This window comes from Lonchura striata, chromosome 12, assembly GCF_050655825.1.
Source record: "Lonchura striata isolate lonStrDom1 chromosome 12, ASM5065582v1, whole genome shotgun sequence".
Taxonomy (NCBI): Eukaryota; Metazoa; Chordata; class Aves; order Passeriformes; family Estrildidae; genus Lonchura; species Lonchura striata.
In genome coordinates, this window is record NC_140714.1 from 856,067 (window position 1) to 873,797 (window position 17,731).

At 52.7% G+C, this 17,731-nt stretch overlaps 1 protein-coding gene across 2 annotated transcripts in view; it reads right to left on the reverse strand.

Annotated features, from left to right (window-relative positions):
• Positions 1-495: 495 nt before the first annotated feature.
• Positions 496-17,731, reverse strand: part of GRM7 (glutamate metabotropic receptor 7) — a 176,952-nt gene continuing 159,716 nt past the window's right edge. The window contains exons 10-11 of one of the 2 annotated variants that reach the window (XM_085590242.1): positions 15,656-15,748; positions 496-2,077 (exon numbers count right to left, since the gene is read on the reverse strand). In XM_085590242.1, coding sequence (XP_085446368.1) covers positions 15,678-15,748 — 71 coding nt within the window. In that variant the 3' untranslated portion in view covers positions 496-2,077; positions 15,656-15,677. The remainder of the gene's footprint in view (positions 2,078-15,655; positions 15,749-17,731) is intronic. The other variant, XM_077786198.2, reaches the window with a different exon arrangement.

A 17,731-nucleotide genomic window follows, 5' to 3' on the forward strand; every position in this document is an offset into this window, starting at 1 on the left:
ATCAGACATGGCAGGAGGCTACGTGGCACTCCAGCCACTCCAGCTTGGATTTTGGGGCTGTCACATATCACTCCAGCCACTCCAGCTTGGATTTTGGGATTGTCACATGGCACTCCAGCCACTCCAGCTTGGATTTTGGGGCTGTCACATATCACTCCAGCCACTCCAGCTTGGATTTTGGGATTGTCACATGGCACTCCAGCCACTCCAGCTTGGATTTTGGGGCTGTCACATATCACTCCAGCCACTCCAGCTTGGATTTTTGGGATTGTCACATGGCACTCCAGCCACTCCAGCTTGGATTTTGGGATTGTCACGTGGCACTCCAACCCCTCCAGCCTGGATTTTGGGATTGTCACAGACTTCTCCCCTGCAACCAGCTGCCAGCTCTGCCAGGCCTCCCTCCAGACTTGCTCCTTGTGCACAAAGCCCTCGGTGCCGGGGTTTTGGATGTCTGACAACGTCATGAAATAAATGTTAGGTCACAAGGGGGAAGGGGGAGGGAACAAGTGGAAAAATATATTTATTGGAGTAAATAAAAAAAAGTTAACCAAAATCCTTTATTGATACATTCTTGGATAATATCACAGGATCGAGAGAATGGAAAGGGAGGGAGGAGGTTGCGGCAAAGATTGGTTTCACTAAATTGGCACATAAGCAGCAAGATTAACGAAATTACTTATTACAAACAGTAGAAAACATACATGCTTCTGTAAGTCCTTATCACACTGGTCAATCATGGTGGGGCATCAACAAAGAAAAACCTCAAGACATGTAAAAGCCATATTCTTTCCTCCAAATATCCTAAGAATCGTTGAAATTATTGCAAAATAGTCATATACCTTAAAGAAAAAAACAAAGTAGAACACAAATACAAATATCAAACATAAATTATTAACATGTACCATAAAATACATTACTGGCATGCATTCCAAAGATCAAGACCTGTACTAAAACTCAGCAAAAATCTTTCCTGCTTCCTCTGCAGCCCATCGGAGGTGTGAAGGGGGGGACAAACTTCGCCAGCACAGTTTTTGGTCTTTAAATTCTTTTTTTGTTTGTTTGTTTAGTTAAAAAAAATAAGGTATATGGATCGCAGTGATACAAGAATAATAATACAAGTCATGTACACGGGTCTCAGATCCGCAGGTGTCGGTTGGTTCGAGAGGTGCCGAGAGCACAGGGCCTCAATGAAACTGTGCATCCAAAAAACAAACAGTGACCTCGGAACAACATGGATGGCAATATGCAAAAATCCTCACAAACTGTACAGAGAGTTCCAAAACTTGCAGTCTGGAAGTACATAGAAAGACAGAATTAGCCCCTTAGAGTCCAGAGCAGCCGGGCGCAGCCGGCCCAGGGAGCTGCTCCTGAGGTGCGGCCATGGTGGCTCCAAGGCCACGATGGCCCCGAGGCCATGGTGGTCCCAAGCCACGGTGGTCCCAAGGCTGGACAGGTCCCACGGCCACGGTGGTCCCAAGGACATGGTGGTCCCAAGGCTGGAGCAGCCCCAAGGCTGGAGAGGCCCCAAGGCCATGGTGGCCCCAAGGCCATGGTGGCTCCAGGGCTGGAGAGGCCCCAGGGCCATGGTGGCCCCAAGGCCATGGTGGCTCCAGGGCTGGAGAGGCCCCAGGGCCATGGTGGCCCCAAGGCCATGGTGGCTCCAGGGCTGGAGAGGCCCCAGGGCCATGGTGGCCCCAAGGCCATGGTGGTCTCAAGGCTGGACAGGTCCCAAGGCCACAGCGGCCCCAAGGCCATGGTGGCCCCACGGCCATGGTGGCCCTGTGGCTATGGCATTCCCAAGGCTGGAGAGACCCCACGGTCACGGCAGCTCCAAGGCAGGGGAGGCCCCAAGGCCCCGGTGGCCCCAAGGCCCGGCCAGGCCAGCAGCACGCGGAGCCGGCAGCGATGCAGGAGGTCCCGGGGTGGCCCCGAGCCGGGCTCCTCTCGCCGGCCCCGTGCCCGGTCCCCGGCCCCGTGCGGGGAGCTCAGCGAGGCGGGGCCTGGTGGCCCCACGGCAGCTGGGCCTAGATCACCAGGTTGTTGTAGCTCACGTACTTCTTTTTTGCAGCAGGGCCTGCAAGAGAAGGACACAGGGGTTAGAGCCTGTCCCCTGAATGGGGACACACCAGGAATGGGACACACCAGGAATGGGACACACCAGGGACAGGGACACACCAGGAATGGGACACACCAGGAATGGGACACACCGGGAATGGGGACACACCAGGAACGGGGACACACCAGGAATGGGACACACCAGGGACAGGGACACACCAGGGATGGGGACACACCAGGAATGGGACACACCAGGGATGGGGACACACCAGGGATGGGGACACACCAGGAATGGGACACACCAGGAATGGGACACACCAGGGATGGGGACACACCAGGAATGGGACACACCAGGAATGGGACACACCAGGGACAGGGACATGCCCACAATGGGGACACACCAGGAATGGGACACACCAGGAATGGGACACACCAGGAATGGGACACAGCAGGGATGGGACACACCAGGGACAGGGACACACCAGGGATGGGACACACCAGGGACAGGGACATGCCCACAATGGGGACACCCTGGTGGCTCCTCAGCCCCGCTCCCACCACAGGACACCGGGCCGGCGGCTCCCAGGCCAGTCCAGCTCCAGCTCTGGCTATAACCTGAATTAGCAGGGATTGATTTTGTCAGGCTCCCGTGGTCTGGGTGACTGCGCTGCTCAGGCACCACAACCAGATCCTATTAAGATTTCTTTTTTACAAAACCAGTGACATTTCCTGCACCTGCTTAAATCTCCTGGGCTAAACTTGGCTGTTCTCATGGATAAAGTGATTCTTATTCAAGTTTTATGACTTCTGAGAATTTTTCAATATGGGGATGAAGGTACCAGCTTTCCTAATTATGACCTTCAAATCCAATCTGTTTGCAAACAGAAGGAAATCAAAGCAGTCAGAACTTTATGAGCGCTGCTACTCGCTCCCGTCAGGAAAAAATGCAAATATTTGCAGCTGAACACAAAGCAAAGTGTTCTGCAGTACTCTGGCAACACTGACAGGTCCAGGACACAGAAGTGTGTTCCTTCCTGAGCTGGAGGGACCCAGCAGGATCCCCCAGTCCAGCCCTATCCCTGCCCAGGCACCCCAAATCCCACCCTGGCCATCCCTGGAGCTCTGTCCAAAGGCTCCTGGAGCTCTGGGGCTGTGCCCATTCCCTGGGCAGTGCCAGCCCCCTCTGGGGGAAGGACCTTTCCCTGATATCCAACCTAAACTCCACAGAGACCAAAAAAAGAGCCTGGATTCCCAGTTATCCCAGTTTGCTAAGCCACTGAAGTCTAAATCCCACAGTCTTTGGGGGAATTTGGCATAACTTGAGCAGTTTGCTGAGTATTTCCAGCCTGCTAAGCTGGGGCAGACTCCACTCACACTTTGGATGAGGTTTTTAATGTGGTGTGCTTCATTTTAAAACCTTCTCAGGAAGATTTAAGAGACGCTCTGGAAGGAGGGGCAAGAACAACAATTGGATTTGTTCTGCAAATGTGCTTTTCAAACTTCATTGGGTTTGGGCCTCTGCAAAACCAGACCCAAACAGGACATGGATTCCACAGGGCTCTGTGTGCTCCCCTGCATGCTCTGCATCTCTGGCATCCCCTGAAGATCCTCTGCATCTCTGGCAGACCCCCAAGCACCCCAAGCCCCCAGAGACCAGACAGAGCTCCCTCTGCTCCCCACCCTGGCGTGTCCCCCAGGCAGCAGTGTCACCAGTCAGACAGCAGTGCTGGCTTTTCAGAAACACTGCCCCACAATTCAGACTACTCTGAGCACACTGCAGCCCAATATCAGCATTTCCTGTGGTGTTCACTGGTTCACTGACAAAGACAAAAAGGATTTTAGCCCCAGGTATTTCCAAGATGGACACGGAGGAGCCTCACGTGCAATGCTATCCTGAAACCCTCACTCAGCTCTTTCCTGGTGCCCCAGTCAGGGCTGTCTGTTCAATCAAGGACTGATCCCAAAAGGGCTGATCATCTTCAGTTCCCATTAACTTCTCTTGCACACGAAGGTGTCCAACATCTGCCAGGACAAAACTCATTATCCTTCCAGGCTACACTACAAATATCCAATAAACTGGGGAACGCTATTAAATGCCGAAGAAGGGTAAAATGAGCCTGGGAAAAAAATGTCATCGTGGAACAGGTTGCACAGCAATTCCATGTGTTATTTTGTGATGCACTTCAGCTCTACCCATTACATGCTCCAATTTCAAGGAGCAGCAGCGTTTCTGTGACAGATTTAGATGCTCCCACTGTGAGTTCAGATCATGCCACCCCTCCAGTGTGGCACGGTCTGAACTGGCATTGCCGGGTGTTTCTGGGGCTCCCAGCAGAACCAGTCATGCTGCTGACAGGTTTTCTCACCAGTTCAGCCCCAGTACTCCTCTCCCACTTCCAACAGGACAAGGAACCACTGGTGCCAAAGGGATGGAGCCAAGGAATGCTGTGGACACCTGTTTTATTTTCCAGCATCAGCCTCATTCCATGGTTGTGACAATGGGAAGGTGCCAGCAGCTCCCATCCCTGGCAGCAGACCGAGAACTTGATGTTACAACTCATTTTAAAAGCTTTTTTGACCACTCACATCACACAAAGCAAAAGCATATTGACACCAGTTCTATCCAACCACTGCAAGCACACGTACCTTTGGTTAAAACAATGCTCACTTCTTTCCAATACAATACCTGCTTGCAAGCCTTAAAACACAATGCACACAGCTCCATTATTAAACTTAAAACTTCCTAATATCTCACCAGAGATAATTTTCTGCAACTTAGGGAGTTATTTTACCCAAGCATTAACACACAGACCATTGTTCTATTTGCCCTTTCTTTCTACTTGTATAATTTTTCTGCTGATGAATCTTATGGCTGCTGCTTAGCTCTGATCACCACCCTGCTGTCTCTGGGCCTGCCTTTTGCAGCTTTCCCAAACCCCTCTGATTTTAAGGATTCCCACAGCTGCCAAGGCACCCAGAGTCTGCAGCAGCACCACCCCAATGGGGACAGCCCCTGCAGCTGCACTGAGACCAAAACATGCTCCTCAGAGCAGCAGAATTCACTCCTTCCCAGCAGCGGGGGCACGGAGAGCCTACACCCACCCCCTCCAGGAGCGGGGAGCAGGATGGGGAACAGCTGCATCTCCACACCAGCTACACATCAAAAACAAATACACAGAGGCAAAAATCCTCTTTGGCCTTATGAGTTTCATCACTTGACTGGTTTTCATTATCTTGGGCACAGGTCACAAAGAAAGGAGCTCCCACAGCACCCCAGAGCAAGGCAGAGCTGTCAATAGTGACTCAGAGCCAGATGTAATCGCTTGCACTTCAATTTTATGCACATTTGTAACCTCTTCCATGCTTAAAGAGCAAAGATTTACAGTGCAAGAAATGAATTTGATTGCAGCCCCCAGGCATCTCAAGCTATCAAACAGATGAAACATCATCTCAGCATTGCCACTGCGAGCAGGGATGGACATGGGGATGGCCCCGAGCCTGGAACTCCTGCTCTGATTCCCTCTGCAGTCACTGGGGCAGATAACTCAGCTCCTCTCCTTCATTTCCTTCATTCTGGCTTAGCAACCCATATCATTGGTGCCAGGCAGAGCAGAGGCTGATTATTAAATCCTGCTTCTAGTCCATCTAAAAGCAAAATGGAGCTGCGTGGCTTTTCCTCGATCTCTGCCAGAAAGACAGAGCTATCCCCATGCTCTGCTGCCTTTAAATTGGGGAATTTAGATGAGAGCGAGCTGAAAGCAACAGCCCTAAATGATTCTACGTGCCTCAAACCCCAACAAATGGGATGAGGCTTGGAGAAAATAATTTTAAATTTGGTATCTAAATGTAAATGGATTGTTCTTTCACATTTTGACATCTCTCTTGTTGTGCTGCCACAGTGTTCTGGCAGCTTATCAGCTCTCAGTGGCTGCACTGCACAGAGCCATTTCACTGCTGTGCTGCTGGGTCCCCCCAGCCTGGCCCTGTGGCTTTGATGCACAGGAGCAATGGAACGTCCTGTTTGAATCACAGAATAAAAGTAAACTAAATAACAAATAGAACATTAGGAGAAGTGTGATCCCCCCTAGTTGCTTTGCAGCCTTCTCCTATAGATTCTGTCCTCAGCTGTCAGGCTCCCCTGAGTGCCACATCCACAGGGCTTTGAAATCCACCCCTGCCCTGGCAGCTGTGCCAGGCTGGGCAGCCCTTTCAGGGAAGAAATTCTCCCAGTACCCAGCCTAAACCTTCCCTTGTCCTGTCGGTGACAAATCCCCTCTGAGCACCCCCACACCCCTTCTGCTGGCCATGCCCGTGGGGTTCTCCTCAGGAAAAGGGGGGGGATGTCTTTGGGAAGCACTGAAAACCCCAAAGCTGGCTGGGAGTGCCAGGGCAGCTCCAGGAGCAGAGAGCCACAGCACCCTGGACGTGCCAGGCTCACCTCGGGGTGCTCAGAGTGCAATTAATAATGAACCCCTTAGTCAGCTCATTAGAATAAGGATGTTTATGCACGGAATGCAAATGCCATGCTCAGAGCAGGGCTGGGCAGGTGCTGCAGGTGTATTTCCATAGAGGAGCCCTCTCATTTCACAATCTCTCTCATTTCACACAGATTCCACTCCTAAATTCCTCACATTCTATCCGGGGCTACGTTTTACCTTTAGGGCTCCCTTATTACTGTCCCCTTCAGCCACAGCCATTTCCCCTGCCCGTGCCAGAGCCCTGGCACAGCCAGCCTGCAGAGCTCAGGGTGAGGGACAGCACCCTCCAAGTGAGCCCTGAGCCCAGGGGCCTGCCAGAGCAGCGGGGACGAGGAACAATTACAAATATTCAATATCCCGGGTCTCTGAGTGAGCAGTGCTTGAAGCTCCCAGAAGGAACTAATGGGAAGGAAGAGCCCCACCTCACCAGCTCCCCAGGGCACAGGGTTTGAGGAAGGCTTTTCTTTCCCAAGTCTGCTTTAGCTTCCAAAGCTTTCAGGCAGCAGCAGCAGCTCTCAGGGTGTGTTTTTAATTCCTCAGGCTGGGCTACAATGCTCTTTCTGAGGGAGCTGGGAACGCATCCTAGAGGAAGAGTAATAAAAGCAGCTCTTGGATGAGATAATGGCATAATAATAGCATCAATTCAGGTCAAAGTGGCAATGGCCTGACCCTCTCAGAGCTCAAGGCAGCGTGGGAGGGTTTGAGTACATAGAGCAAGTGTTTGCTTTGGTGTCCTGCAAATGTGCTGGACTGAGCCCAAGCTGCTGCTGAACTTCTCTGTCCACAGGGTAAGGAACCCTCAGCTCAGACAACACAGGGCCAGCAGCTCCATCACAGCACGCCTGCACTGCAGCACAGAGCCAGCAGCTCTGCCTTTGCTTCCAGCAGAATATTCCTGTTCATTCAGGGAAGCAGGCTCCCGCAGGAATCCCACAGGCATGGCAAGCTCCTCATGGCCATGAGCCCAGAATGGAAAGGTTGTCCTGCACAGTCCCTGTGCACAGGGACTGCAAAGAGGCAAGAAGAGGGAATGGACTCCTGCAAAGCTGGGCATGTTTTCCCCAGTGTACAGATAAATAATGGACTTGGGCTCACGCACAGAGCTCTGGCACAAAGGGGACACACAGAGCTGGAAAGCTTTTCCTGATGCCACAGGGTAACCTTACACTTCCCTGACACTGCCCCGTGGACAACAAATTTCAGCTGTCTACAAAGACAAGCAAGAAAAGATCCTATGGAGCACAGCACAAACCATGCTGCTCCTATTTCCAAGAGAGTGCAGTTAACTCCAGCCCTCCAGCCTGGAGAGGGATTGCAGCCCACTGAAATCCCACTGAAATCCCACTCGAGACAAGGGCAAAGCAGCACCTGGGGATGTCACCCCTGCCAGCCCTGAAAATTTACACTAAAGTATAAACCAGGATGTGAATGACTTATTCTGATGTCTCTGTAACAATTTCCCTCTTGGATACAGGGAGCACTTTGGGTTTGTTGTGCTTTTCCAGCACTGGGCAATAAGCTCAGACTTGGGGCAGCTGCAGTTTTCCTGGGAAAACACATCCCTGAGAATGTCACCAAACTGCCACGGCCTCTGGCAGGAGACATCCCGTGGCAAGGGCAAAGCTCTGCTCCTCTGAGAACAGGTGAACCTGGTGGGGAGAAATGCTGGGGTCTGACCCAGCTCAGAAGGCTGAAGGATTTCTTTGTTTTAACTGTATTATAATACATTCATATACTATTTAAGGGAGACACTAAAACTACAAACCTACTTGTTCTAACTCCCATATCTAACTCACTCCCAACTCGTGACCCTCTCTGAGCCCAGCCCCAGGTGGGTTGGATTGGCCACCAGCTCAAACAATCCTCACCAGAATCCAACCAAGCACTCACCCCAGGGAAACAATTCTCCAAACACATTCCACATGGGAAAACAAGGAGCAGAAATAGAAATGGTTTTCTCTTTCTTTCCTCAGGAGCTGTAGCAGCGATGGGGCCACGCTGGGACAGCCCTGAGCCCCGGGCTGGGATTGCTCCCATTTGTCCCTGGCCAGAGGTGGCCCTGGCCACGTGTGATCACTCAGCAGGGCCAGGGCAGCTCTGGGCACACAGCACAGCACAGCATTTCTCTCTGCAGCCCCCAGGAGCTGCAGGGAGGATCTGCAGTGCCAGAGCTGCTCCAGCTGCCAGGCTCAGGGATCAGCTCCTCCAGCCACCCCTGGGCTTTCAGGGGTTACCGGGGGCACCTCGCGAGATCAGCCCAGAGATGAACCTCCCCACCTGGGCCACCAGCAGAAACAGAGCCAGGCTGTTCACAGCCTGAAACATCAGCAGGGTTTTGTCAGAAACCGAACTATGGCATTGAGATTTTCAGTCAGGAAATAAAACTTGATAGAGAAGGATTAGTTGTACCCTTCCAAATAAAATCTAAAATCAACAAAGTACAGCCCTGCTGAAGAACATCCATCTCAGGCACCTCTGGCTGTTTCCCTGTCTCCTGTTTGGCTGCATCTCTCCCCATCTCCTCCCTGTGTGCTTTGCAGATAAGAACTCTGTCAGGCAGGGCTTGGGAGCACGTGCCCCGTCAGACCAGGGATGTGAGCAAGGCTGCTCAGCACCTCCAGCCCTGGAGGACTGCAGGGGCACAGGCAGAGCTGAGTTTGTGCTCGCAGGGCTGTGGGGACAGAAATCCTGCTCCGAGTGCAGGAGGATGTGGGGAAGGAGCCAGGGACAAAGGAGTCACTGCACAACCCTCACCCAATCCATCCCCAGAGCCTGGCCTGCACCAGAGCTCGTGGGGCTGGAAAGGTGCACAGGATCTTAGGAAATGTGTTTCCAAATGTTCATGAGACTGTGGCAGGGAAGAACCAAACCCAGCTCACATTCCTTCATTGGAGGTGGAGGTACAGCAAACCTGCTAATTCCAGCTCCATTCCTACTGCTGTGTGTGAATGCTGTGGCTGCAAAGACAACAAATGGAAGCGAATTATTTTCACCTGCTTAAAACAAAGTCATTAACAGCACTTTGCTTAGCTTACCTGGAAAGCCAGGCTCTGCAGAGAGCTGTTAGAGCCAAGTGTGAAAACAGTTTGCATGAAACATAATTAAAATTATGACCTGAGCTAGGGCTAAAACATCCCCAAGGAGGCCTGGGGAGGCAGAGGTGTCAGAAAACAGTCAGAGCTGTCGGAAAGCAATTCACCTCTGCCTCCTGACTGTGTTGCTGAACTGGCTCCAGGATGTCTCCAGTGCCTTGTCCCCAAGCCCTGGGCACAGCCAGGGCTCCGTGGCTGCCCTGCCCTGCCAGCACAGCTGTACATTTGTGTTCCAGATGTGCTCCAGCACATTCCCAGCCTCTATTTCCCCTGCCATCCTGGGGGTGCACCACCCTCCAGGGAACAGCTCCTGCCCAGAATCCCAGCCCTCTTGCCATGGAAGCCATTCCCTGTCCTGTCCCTCAGCCCCTGGGAATATTCTCTCTCTCTCCTTTCTTGCCAGCCCCTTTGGGCACTGGAGGCCACAATTAGGTCACCCTGAAGCTTCTCCTCAGCACTGCCACTTCTGCCAGCCCTTCCATGGTTAGAATCACGCAAGCAATATTTTCTCACTCACCCCCAGGAACTCCTCTCCCTTCCTGCCAGCTGGCCTGCTCCAACTCCTTGGCAAAAGCTTGCAAGTAACAAACATCTAAACAGGAAAATCAAGAATGCTCATGAGGTGCAGAGCGACTCAATTCACTGGAAAATGTATTCCTGGTGTACGACTCTGTTACACAGTGTCTGACAAAATTACACTCCGAGCTGCGCTGTTAAACAGCCCAATTTTGCTGCAATCAACATTTAATTTTTTAGCAGAAAGTCTTGATTTCAAATACCCTGGAAATGTTTAACAGCTGATATTAATAAGAGCCCAGATTGAATGCAGGGCTCTTTATCCCGGGGACATGATAAGCATCGTGACAAGCAGTGTAACTATGGCAACTTTCTCTTTCCAATTTCTTTTTCCCCTGCACAGCAAGAGCAGGCACCTCAGTGGTGCAGTGCCAGACTGCTCCCAGCTGAGAGCTCTGGGTCACTGGGGGGCACTCAGGCAAGGCTCAGAGCCCAGGCTGGGCTGCCTTCCCTTCACCCACGGCGTGCTCCGTGGGCATTGACACGTGTTTAGCCAAGTCCCTTCCTTGTTCTTTCCTTTTCCTCTGTGGCTGGAAAAGTCCCCCTGCCTTTGCTCCCTCAGAGCCCAGCCAAACTCTCTCAGCCCAAAGCTGAAACTGCTCTTTTCCAGGCTGGAAGGATGCTCTCCTCTAAGGATTCCCACAGCTCTCTGGGAGATGCCACATGTCCTTCCCTGAGGCCAGCAAAGAGGAACAACCCCTGGGATGTTTTCCAGAGGTGCTGGGTGTGACAGCAGTGCCTGAGAGAGGAGCACCCAGAACCCCAAATTCAGTGCTCGGATTTGCTGGCCTCAGCAGCCAGCCAAAGGCAGGTCCCTGCAGCAACACGGGCATCTCCTGGTGCCAGCACAGAGCTGAGGGCAGCGTGGCTCCTGGCACACAGAGCTGTGCCCGTCCCTGGCTGCCCCCAGCCTCCCCAGCCAGCAGCACCTCGTCCCCAGAGCTGCTGGGCTTTTCTTGGCCCAGGGGGACAAACCCAGCAGGTGTGGCCAGCTCCCCTCACAGCGAGGCAGGCTCAGGGATTTTCTGCTGCTCTGACACAGCCTGAGCAGTTTTCTCCATACCTGCACTCATGCCCCCCAGAAACTGCCTGGCTTTGTGTATTTGAGAAATTTATTTTGCTTCAATGTTGCTTGAGGTTTGTTCTCCTTTTTACCCTGTCATTATTAGAATTTTCTTTTTGGACTCACTTGCCAAATTTCCAAGAGATTTCTGAACAAAAGCGGCCCTTCCAGCCAGTGTTCTGCTGCTGCTGGGAGCTCTCAGCAGCTGGAGCTGCTCCCCAGAGCCTGGATGGCAGCGAGTCAGGGAGCCCAGGGATGGAGGCGAGATGGGAGTTTTGGGAGTTTGATCTCCTGGTGCTGCAGCTCCTTCCTGGAGCAATCCAGTGATTCAGGGAGCCCAGGGATGGAGGTGAGATGGGAGTTTTGGGAGTTTGATGTCCTGGTGCTGCAGCTCTTTCCTGGAGCAATCCAGTGATTCAGGGAGCCCAGGGATGGAGGTGAGATGGAGTTTGATCTCCTGGTGCTGCAGCTCTTTCCTGAGCAGCCCCCAGCAGGGAGGGATGTGAGGCAGCCCTGCAGGGAGCTGAGCCCTGACATTTGCCCTGCCTGGCACAGAGGGAGGCATTGCACACAGATGGGAGCCAGGAGAGCCAAAAGCCATGTCTTTGCCCTGATATTACAATCTCCAGATCTGACAGAATCTCCCTCGCATCGTAACTGCATGTAAGGAGTGATAAATTAGTCCAAGGGAGACCTCAGAGCTACTGAGAGTTTGTTAAGCAAAAGGTGAGAGGGACTGGCCCATGAGGTGTAGCTGTGTCTGCTCACTGCTCATCCAGGGAGAAAGACCAGATAGTGGAAATTCCAAAATGTGGAATCAATGATGAATACTTACACACTAACTAATCCTTATTTCTGCTCACAGACATCCATCTCTACCAGCTTCACATATCCCAGGCACCTCTAGCCACGAGTGCATTTTTATTCACACATCAGACTCAAAGGTGATGGTTTAAGTGCCCTCAGAATTTCAGTTTTTAGAAAAGGAAACAGTCTGACACTTCCCTGCACGCTACAATCTTGTATTGTGTAAAGCCATGAAATGTGTGAGACAGTCTGCAGATATTTAATATGGGAGCTGGCAATTATATGAATGTACCATCAAAAGTAATTATTTTTAGATGTAAAAAAAAGAAAGTAACATGATGCCCAAATGTTCAGACAGGAGAGAATGTTCTCTCTGAGGGCTGGAGCCCCTCTGGAGCCAGGCTGGGAGGGCTGGGGGGCTCCCCTGGAGAGGAGAAGGATCCAGGGAGAGCTCAGAGCCCCTGGCAGCCCCTGAAGTGACTCCAGAAGAGCTACAGAGGGGCTGGGGACAAGGATGGAGGGACAGGAGCCAGGGAATGGCTCCCAGTGCCAGAGGACAGGGATGGGTGGGAGATTGGGAATTGGGAATTGTTCCCTGGCAGGGTGGGCAGCCCTGGCACAGGTGCCCAGAGCAGCTGGGGCTGCCCCTGGATCCCTGGCAGTGCCCAAGGCCAGGGTGCACCTCCATGCAATAATTTTAAAATAAGCACATCACCATTAGGAGGAATTTGTGACGTTTAGTTCTCCAGTCAGCCGTTCCAGAATCAAAATAGACGCAGTGAAGGGCTGTCAAAGTCTTTCAGTTACCAATTTTGAGTGCAAATTCTCATTTCTTAGCAGCCTCCGCTGAACAGAAAATCCCTCAAGTGAGGTTAAACACGGAGTATTTTCTCAGGCTGAAACTGGCCAGATTTCAAACAAAAATGACACTTCAATCCAGCAAAGAATTATTCCACAGCACACACTGGAGGCTGATGAGCTGCAGAGCATCTCACAGCTCAGACCCAGAGCCTTCAAAGAGCTGATTGTCCCCAGGGCCACTGGGCTGTCCCAGGGCCACCCGCCTGTCCCCAGGGCCACCGGGCTGTCCCAGGGCCACTGGGCTGTCCTCAGGGCCACCAGCCTGTCCCCAGGGCCACCGGGCTGTCCCCGGGGCCAGCGGGCTGCCCCTGGTCTGGGGTTCTCGGGGCTGTGAGCAGGAGGGGAGCAGGCATGGAGCTCTGGGGGTTCCTGAACCATCTCCCCTTTCCACAGCAGCCCCAGGCACTCTGAACCATGCCAGGACTCCTGTCCAAGAGCTCCCTTCCAGAGGAACTCAGCAGCTCATTCCCTTCCAGGGGAGCTGTGCCCAGGGCAGGCAGGGACTCCACAGGGTGCTGCCAGCCCTGGCAGTGCCCAGGCTGCAGTGCCACAGGAGTCAGCACTGCCTGGTGTCTGTGTCCAGCCAGCCCCCAAAGCCTGGGATCAATCATGTCCAGTGCCCCCCAAAGCCTGGGATCAATCATGTCCAGTGCCCCCCAAAGCCTGGGATCAATCATGTCCTGTGCCCCCAAAGCCTGGGATCAATCATGTTCTGTGCCCCCAAACCCGGGAATCAATCAGCACTGCCTTGCTCCCTGATGGACAACTCCTTGCCTTGCCCACCCATGGACAATTCCTTGCCTTGCCCACCCATGGACAATTCCTTGCCTTGCTCACCCATGGACAATTCCTTGCCTTACCCATTGATGGACAGTTCCTTCCCTCGCACTGCCACGAGCAGTTTCCCAGCCTTGCATTCCCTCCAGAGCAGAGGGGCCCTGTTTGTCACTCCCAGGAAACAATTCTGAGCGTTCCAAACCCATCTCCCTGCACATCACAGCAGAAATTGATACAGCCACGTCAGGCTCAGCTCTGTTCATCCCTGCTACAAACACCTTCCAGCAAAACAAGTGTCAGTTCACAGCCAGGCTGATGTTTTCCAGCTTTGTTTTTAACACACTGCATCCTTTCATGCTGCTTGTTGCTTTGTATTCCCGGGAGGACAAATCAAAGCAGCAGGGCTGCAGGAGCTGGAGCAGCAGTGCTGGGGCAGAGATGGAAAACACCCTGGAGCAGAGGAGCACTGGCTGCACCAGCACAGGCCCCAAGCACCCCTGGCTGCAGCATTTTCAAAGCTTTTCTGGACCAAAGTTTAAAATCTGCTTAAAGAATCGGAGTGGCCAGTTGCTTTCTATTGGACTTGGATGACAGAGTTATTTGTGTGCCTTTGCGGAGAGCAATTCCTGAGATTATTTCCATTATTACATGGAAAAAAAATAGAATCTGAGCTCCTAATTATCTTTTGTGCCACTTTTTATAAAAGTTTTATTTAAAAAACTGATTTCTGCTGAGATTTAGGTGTCTTCCACCTCTCTCATCTCCTTCCTTTATCAATTTCACCTTCACAGAGCTGCCCTTCCCTGTCTCCTCTTTCATTTGCAGTAATGTTTGAGTGGCCCCTTTGTCCCATTCCCCCAGTGCAGCCCTTGGATGCTCGGGGTCATCCCGGGGTTCGTGGGGAGCTTCAGCCTCCCATCCCCTGTGCCCGAGCTGGGAGTTGGCATAATGGCCCTGATTCAAATACAATAAAAACCAATTTGAGCTCTCAGGAGGACTGAATTGATGCTGGAGCTGGGGCAATTTGCACCAGCCAGAGATATTGGTAATTTCTTTTCCTGTGACTCAGAGACTCAATTCAAGTGACATTCCAACCTTTGCTGATAGAAGTTCTCGCCTATTAGGGCCCAGCTAAACATTCTGAAGGCTGAATACAGTGATTTTCCAGTCCTCAGTGCACAGCAGCCCAGGAACCAGGTCAGGTACAAGCTTTTGTGCCAGGGCAAAGCCCCCTGGCCACAGGGAGCTGTGAGAAATGCTTATTAAGGGCTGGCAATCATCTCTCTCCAGCACCAGAGGCTTCCTGACTCCTCTGGGAAGCAGGAATTCCTGGCTGGTGCAGCCACAAGGCCAAAGGAGCTCACACATCACAGACCACCACGAGGCAGCCACAACACGCAGGAACAGCCAGCCCTCAAAAATTGTTCACGCTGCTCCCAGCAAGGCAGTGCCACTGGGCTGCCGTGGGGCAGCTTTGCAGACCTCTGGAGCCATCTGAATTTTGGGGAGGGGAGGGCTGCTCACACCTGGGCTCAGGGTCTCTCTCTGCTGCCAGGCAGCCCTGCAGCTGCTGGGGGGGCTCAGAAAACACCGTGGTAGCTGTCACATCTGGGGCCAGAATTAGCTTCTGATCATTTGTTTGTTCGTTTTTAAACAAATATCTCCATCCTCACGGGCTTTAGTGGGATCCAGCTCCAGTGGTGGGAAGGAGAGACCACCCAGAGCTGGTGCCACCCACGTCAGGGTCTCCCTTTCCCAGGCAAACCCCCCACGGCAGCTTTGGTAACGGGTTTGTGAACAATTTTTAAGTTGGATATCTTTTATAACACATCTGCACTAATAAACATTTCTAACACAATTATGTATATAATAAAAATAGTCACAATAATCATAATCATCATCATAATTTGAGAATAAAACAAGAAAAGCTCGGTTTTCCTTACCTTTTTGGAAAGCAGGCAAAAGCTATACAGTAGGTGGAAGAGTGTACCAAGTAACAGACTTTTGAACACTCTTTCTTACTGGTGGTATGGAGTCTACAGGGAAATAAATACATTGAATGTAGGACAGGTCTGGGCACAGGAACACCCCCAGCCTGCCCTGCCTGAGTCCCTGCACTGTCTGGCCAGACTGGGGCACTGGGAGGCAGCAGCACAGGAAAGCAGCCCTGGGAGGCAGCCCAGGGGCTCAGCACCTCCAACCACCCAGCCAGGCTTCCCTTCCCCGCCCTGAACCAGCTCTGGGACATTCTGCATGTTCACAGCCCCTGGCCTGGCCTGGCCTGGCCCTCCTGAGCCCCAGAGTCACTCACGGGTTCCCTGGCATCACCAGCAGCCGTCTGAGGTTTTCCTCATTTTTTGGCTGCGTCACCAACAGCCGTTTGAGTGTTTTCCTCATGTTTTCCTCATGTTTTGGCTGTGTCACCAACAGCCGTTTGAGTGTTTTCCTCATGTTTTCCTCATGTTTTCCTCATGTTTTGGCTGCGTCACCAACAGCCGTTTGAGTGTTTTCCTCGGGAAGGGGAAGGAGTAATTACAGTGAATCCCAACCGAAGTTAAGTGTGGGATCTCTCCCAGTCTGACACTGCTCTGGCAGCACGAACTGGAGCAGAGAGCCCAGCGGGGCACTCCACCTCAGGCTCCACCAGGGAGATCTCCCCAGGGTGTGGAATTCCAGCACACAGAGCACAGCACACCGATGCCAGGGCCCAGGTCCTGCCCGTGCCAGCCGTGCCCCAGCAGGGAAAGCCGTGCAGCGAGCGGCAGCAGGCACACGCCAGATGGCAGACAGGAATGCCTAAGAGACTTCTCCTAAATGGCTTGGAAGGCTTGGCCCCAACCCATCCCTTTCAGCCTGGAAGGCTCCCAGGGTGGCCGGGGGCTCAGCCTGTGGCACTGCTGCTTCCCCAGAGATCCCAGGCCAAGGTCTCAGAGCCAGCCCGTTCCCCCGGCGCTGGGAGGTGATCTCTCTCCTTTCCAGGGCTCTCCTCCCATGGCAATCGGTGCCTTCTTCGGGACTCACTCCAGACCCCTCTCCCAAGTGCTTGGCACGTTCTTTCCTGAGCCTAAATTCCAGCAGATTGCCCCAGAGTTGTGAGCAGTGGTTCCATAGGAAGCCTCTCAGGAGTTCACAGACTTCAGCCTGACGTGCACATCTTCAGCCCTGCCACAGAGGGTCTGAGCTGGAGGAGACCCCAAATCCCATCAGTGCCACCCTGCCATGGCAGGGACACCTCCCACTGCCCCAGGTGCTCCAGCCTGGCCCTGGGCACTGCCAGGGATCCAGGGGCAGCCCCAGCTGCTCTGTTCTTTTAACGATCTGCTAAAACCCGGAGATTTTTTCAAGGCTACTTCTCTGTAAAACCACCCACATTTTGCCTGTGGTTTGCCTGTGGCCCGTGATCAGGAGAGGATAAATGCAGCTCAGCCCCCAGATTCCAGATTCCCAGTGGCTGGGGGCACACGGGGCTCAGGGGGCACGGGGACACAGGAGCACCCAGGGGACACCCAGTGGAGCAGAAATGGCACCCGCAGCACCCAGCAGCTGAGCAGGCACGGGCAGCCCCTGAGCCCCAAAACCCAAGAGCAGAGCCCGGTGCCCTGCAGAGCCCGGGCTGAGCCAGGCTGGGTCCCAGCCCACCCTTGGGTCCCAGCCACCCTGGGCTCTGTGCCCTGCTCCTCGAGGGGCACCCAGAGCCAAACCCACCCTGCCCAGAGCCACGGGAGAGGAGCAGAGCCACCCTCGCGACGAAATACTGAAAACACATCCCTCGGTCTTCGTCTGAGCCAAGATATTCGAGATTCTTTTAAAAATTGCTCCAGGAATTGCTGCATCCAGGGCAATTTGTAATTCACATTTCCTATTTTCTCATTGCTAAAACTGCTAAATGTCCCTATTCACAGTATAAAATATTTTTGAAGTGAAATGGCTATAAAAACATCAAACCCATTTTTATGTACGAACACCATACTCAAAACTTCACTGAAAATTAAGTTTGAGGAGCTTTGCTTGGATGTTAG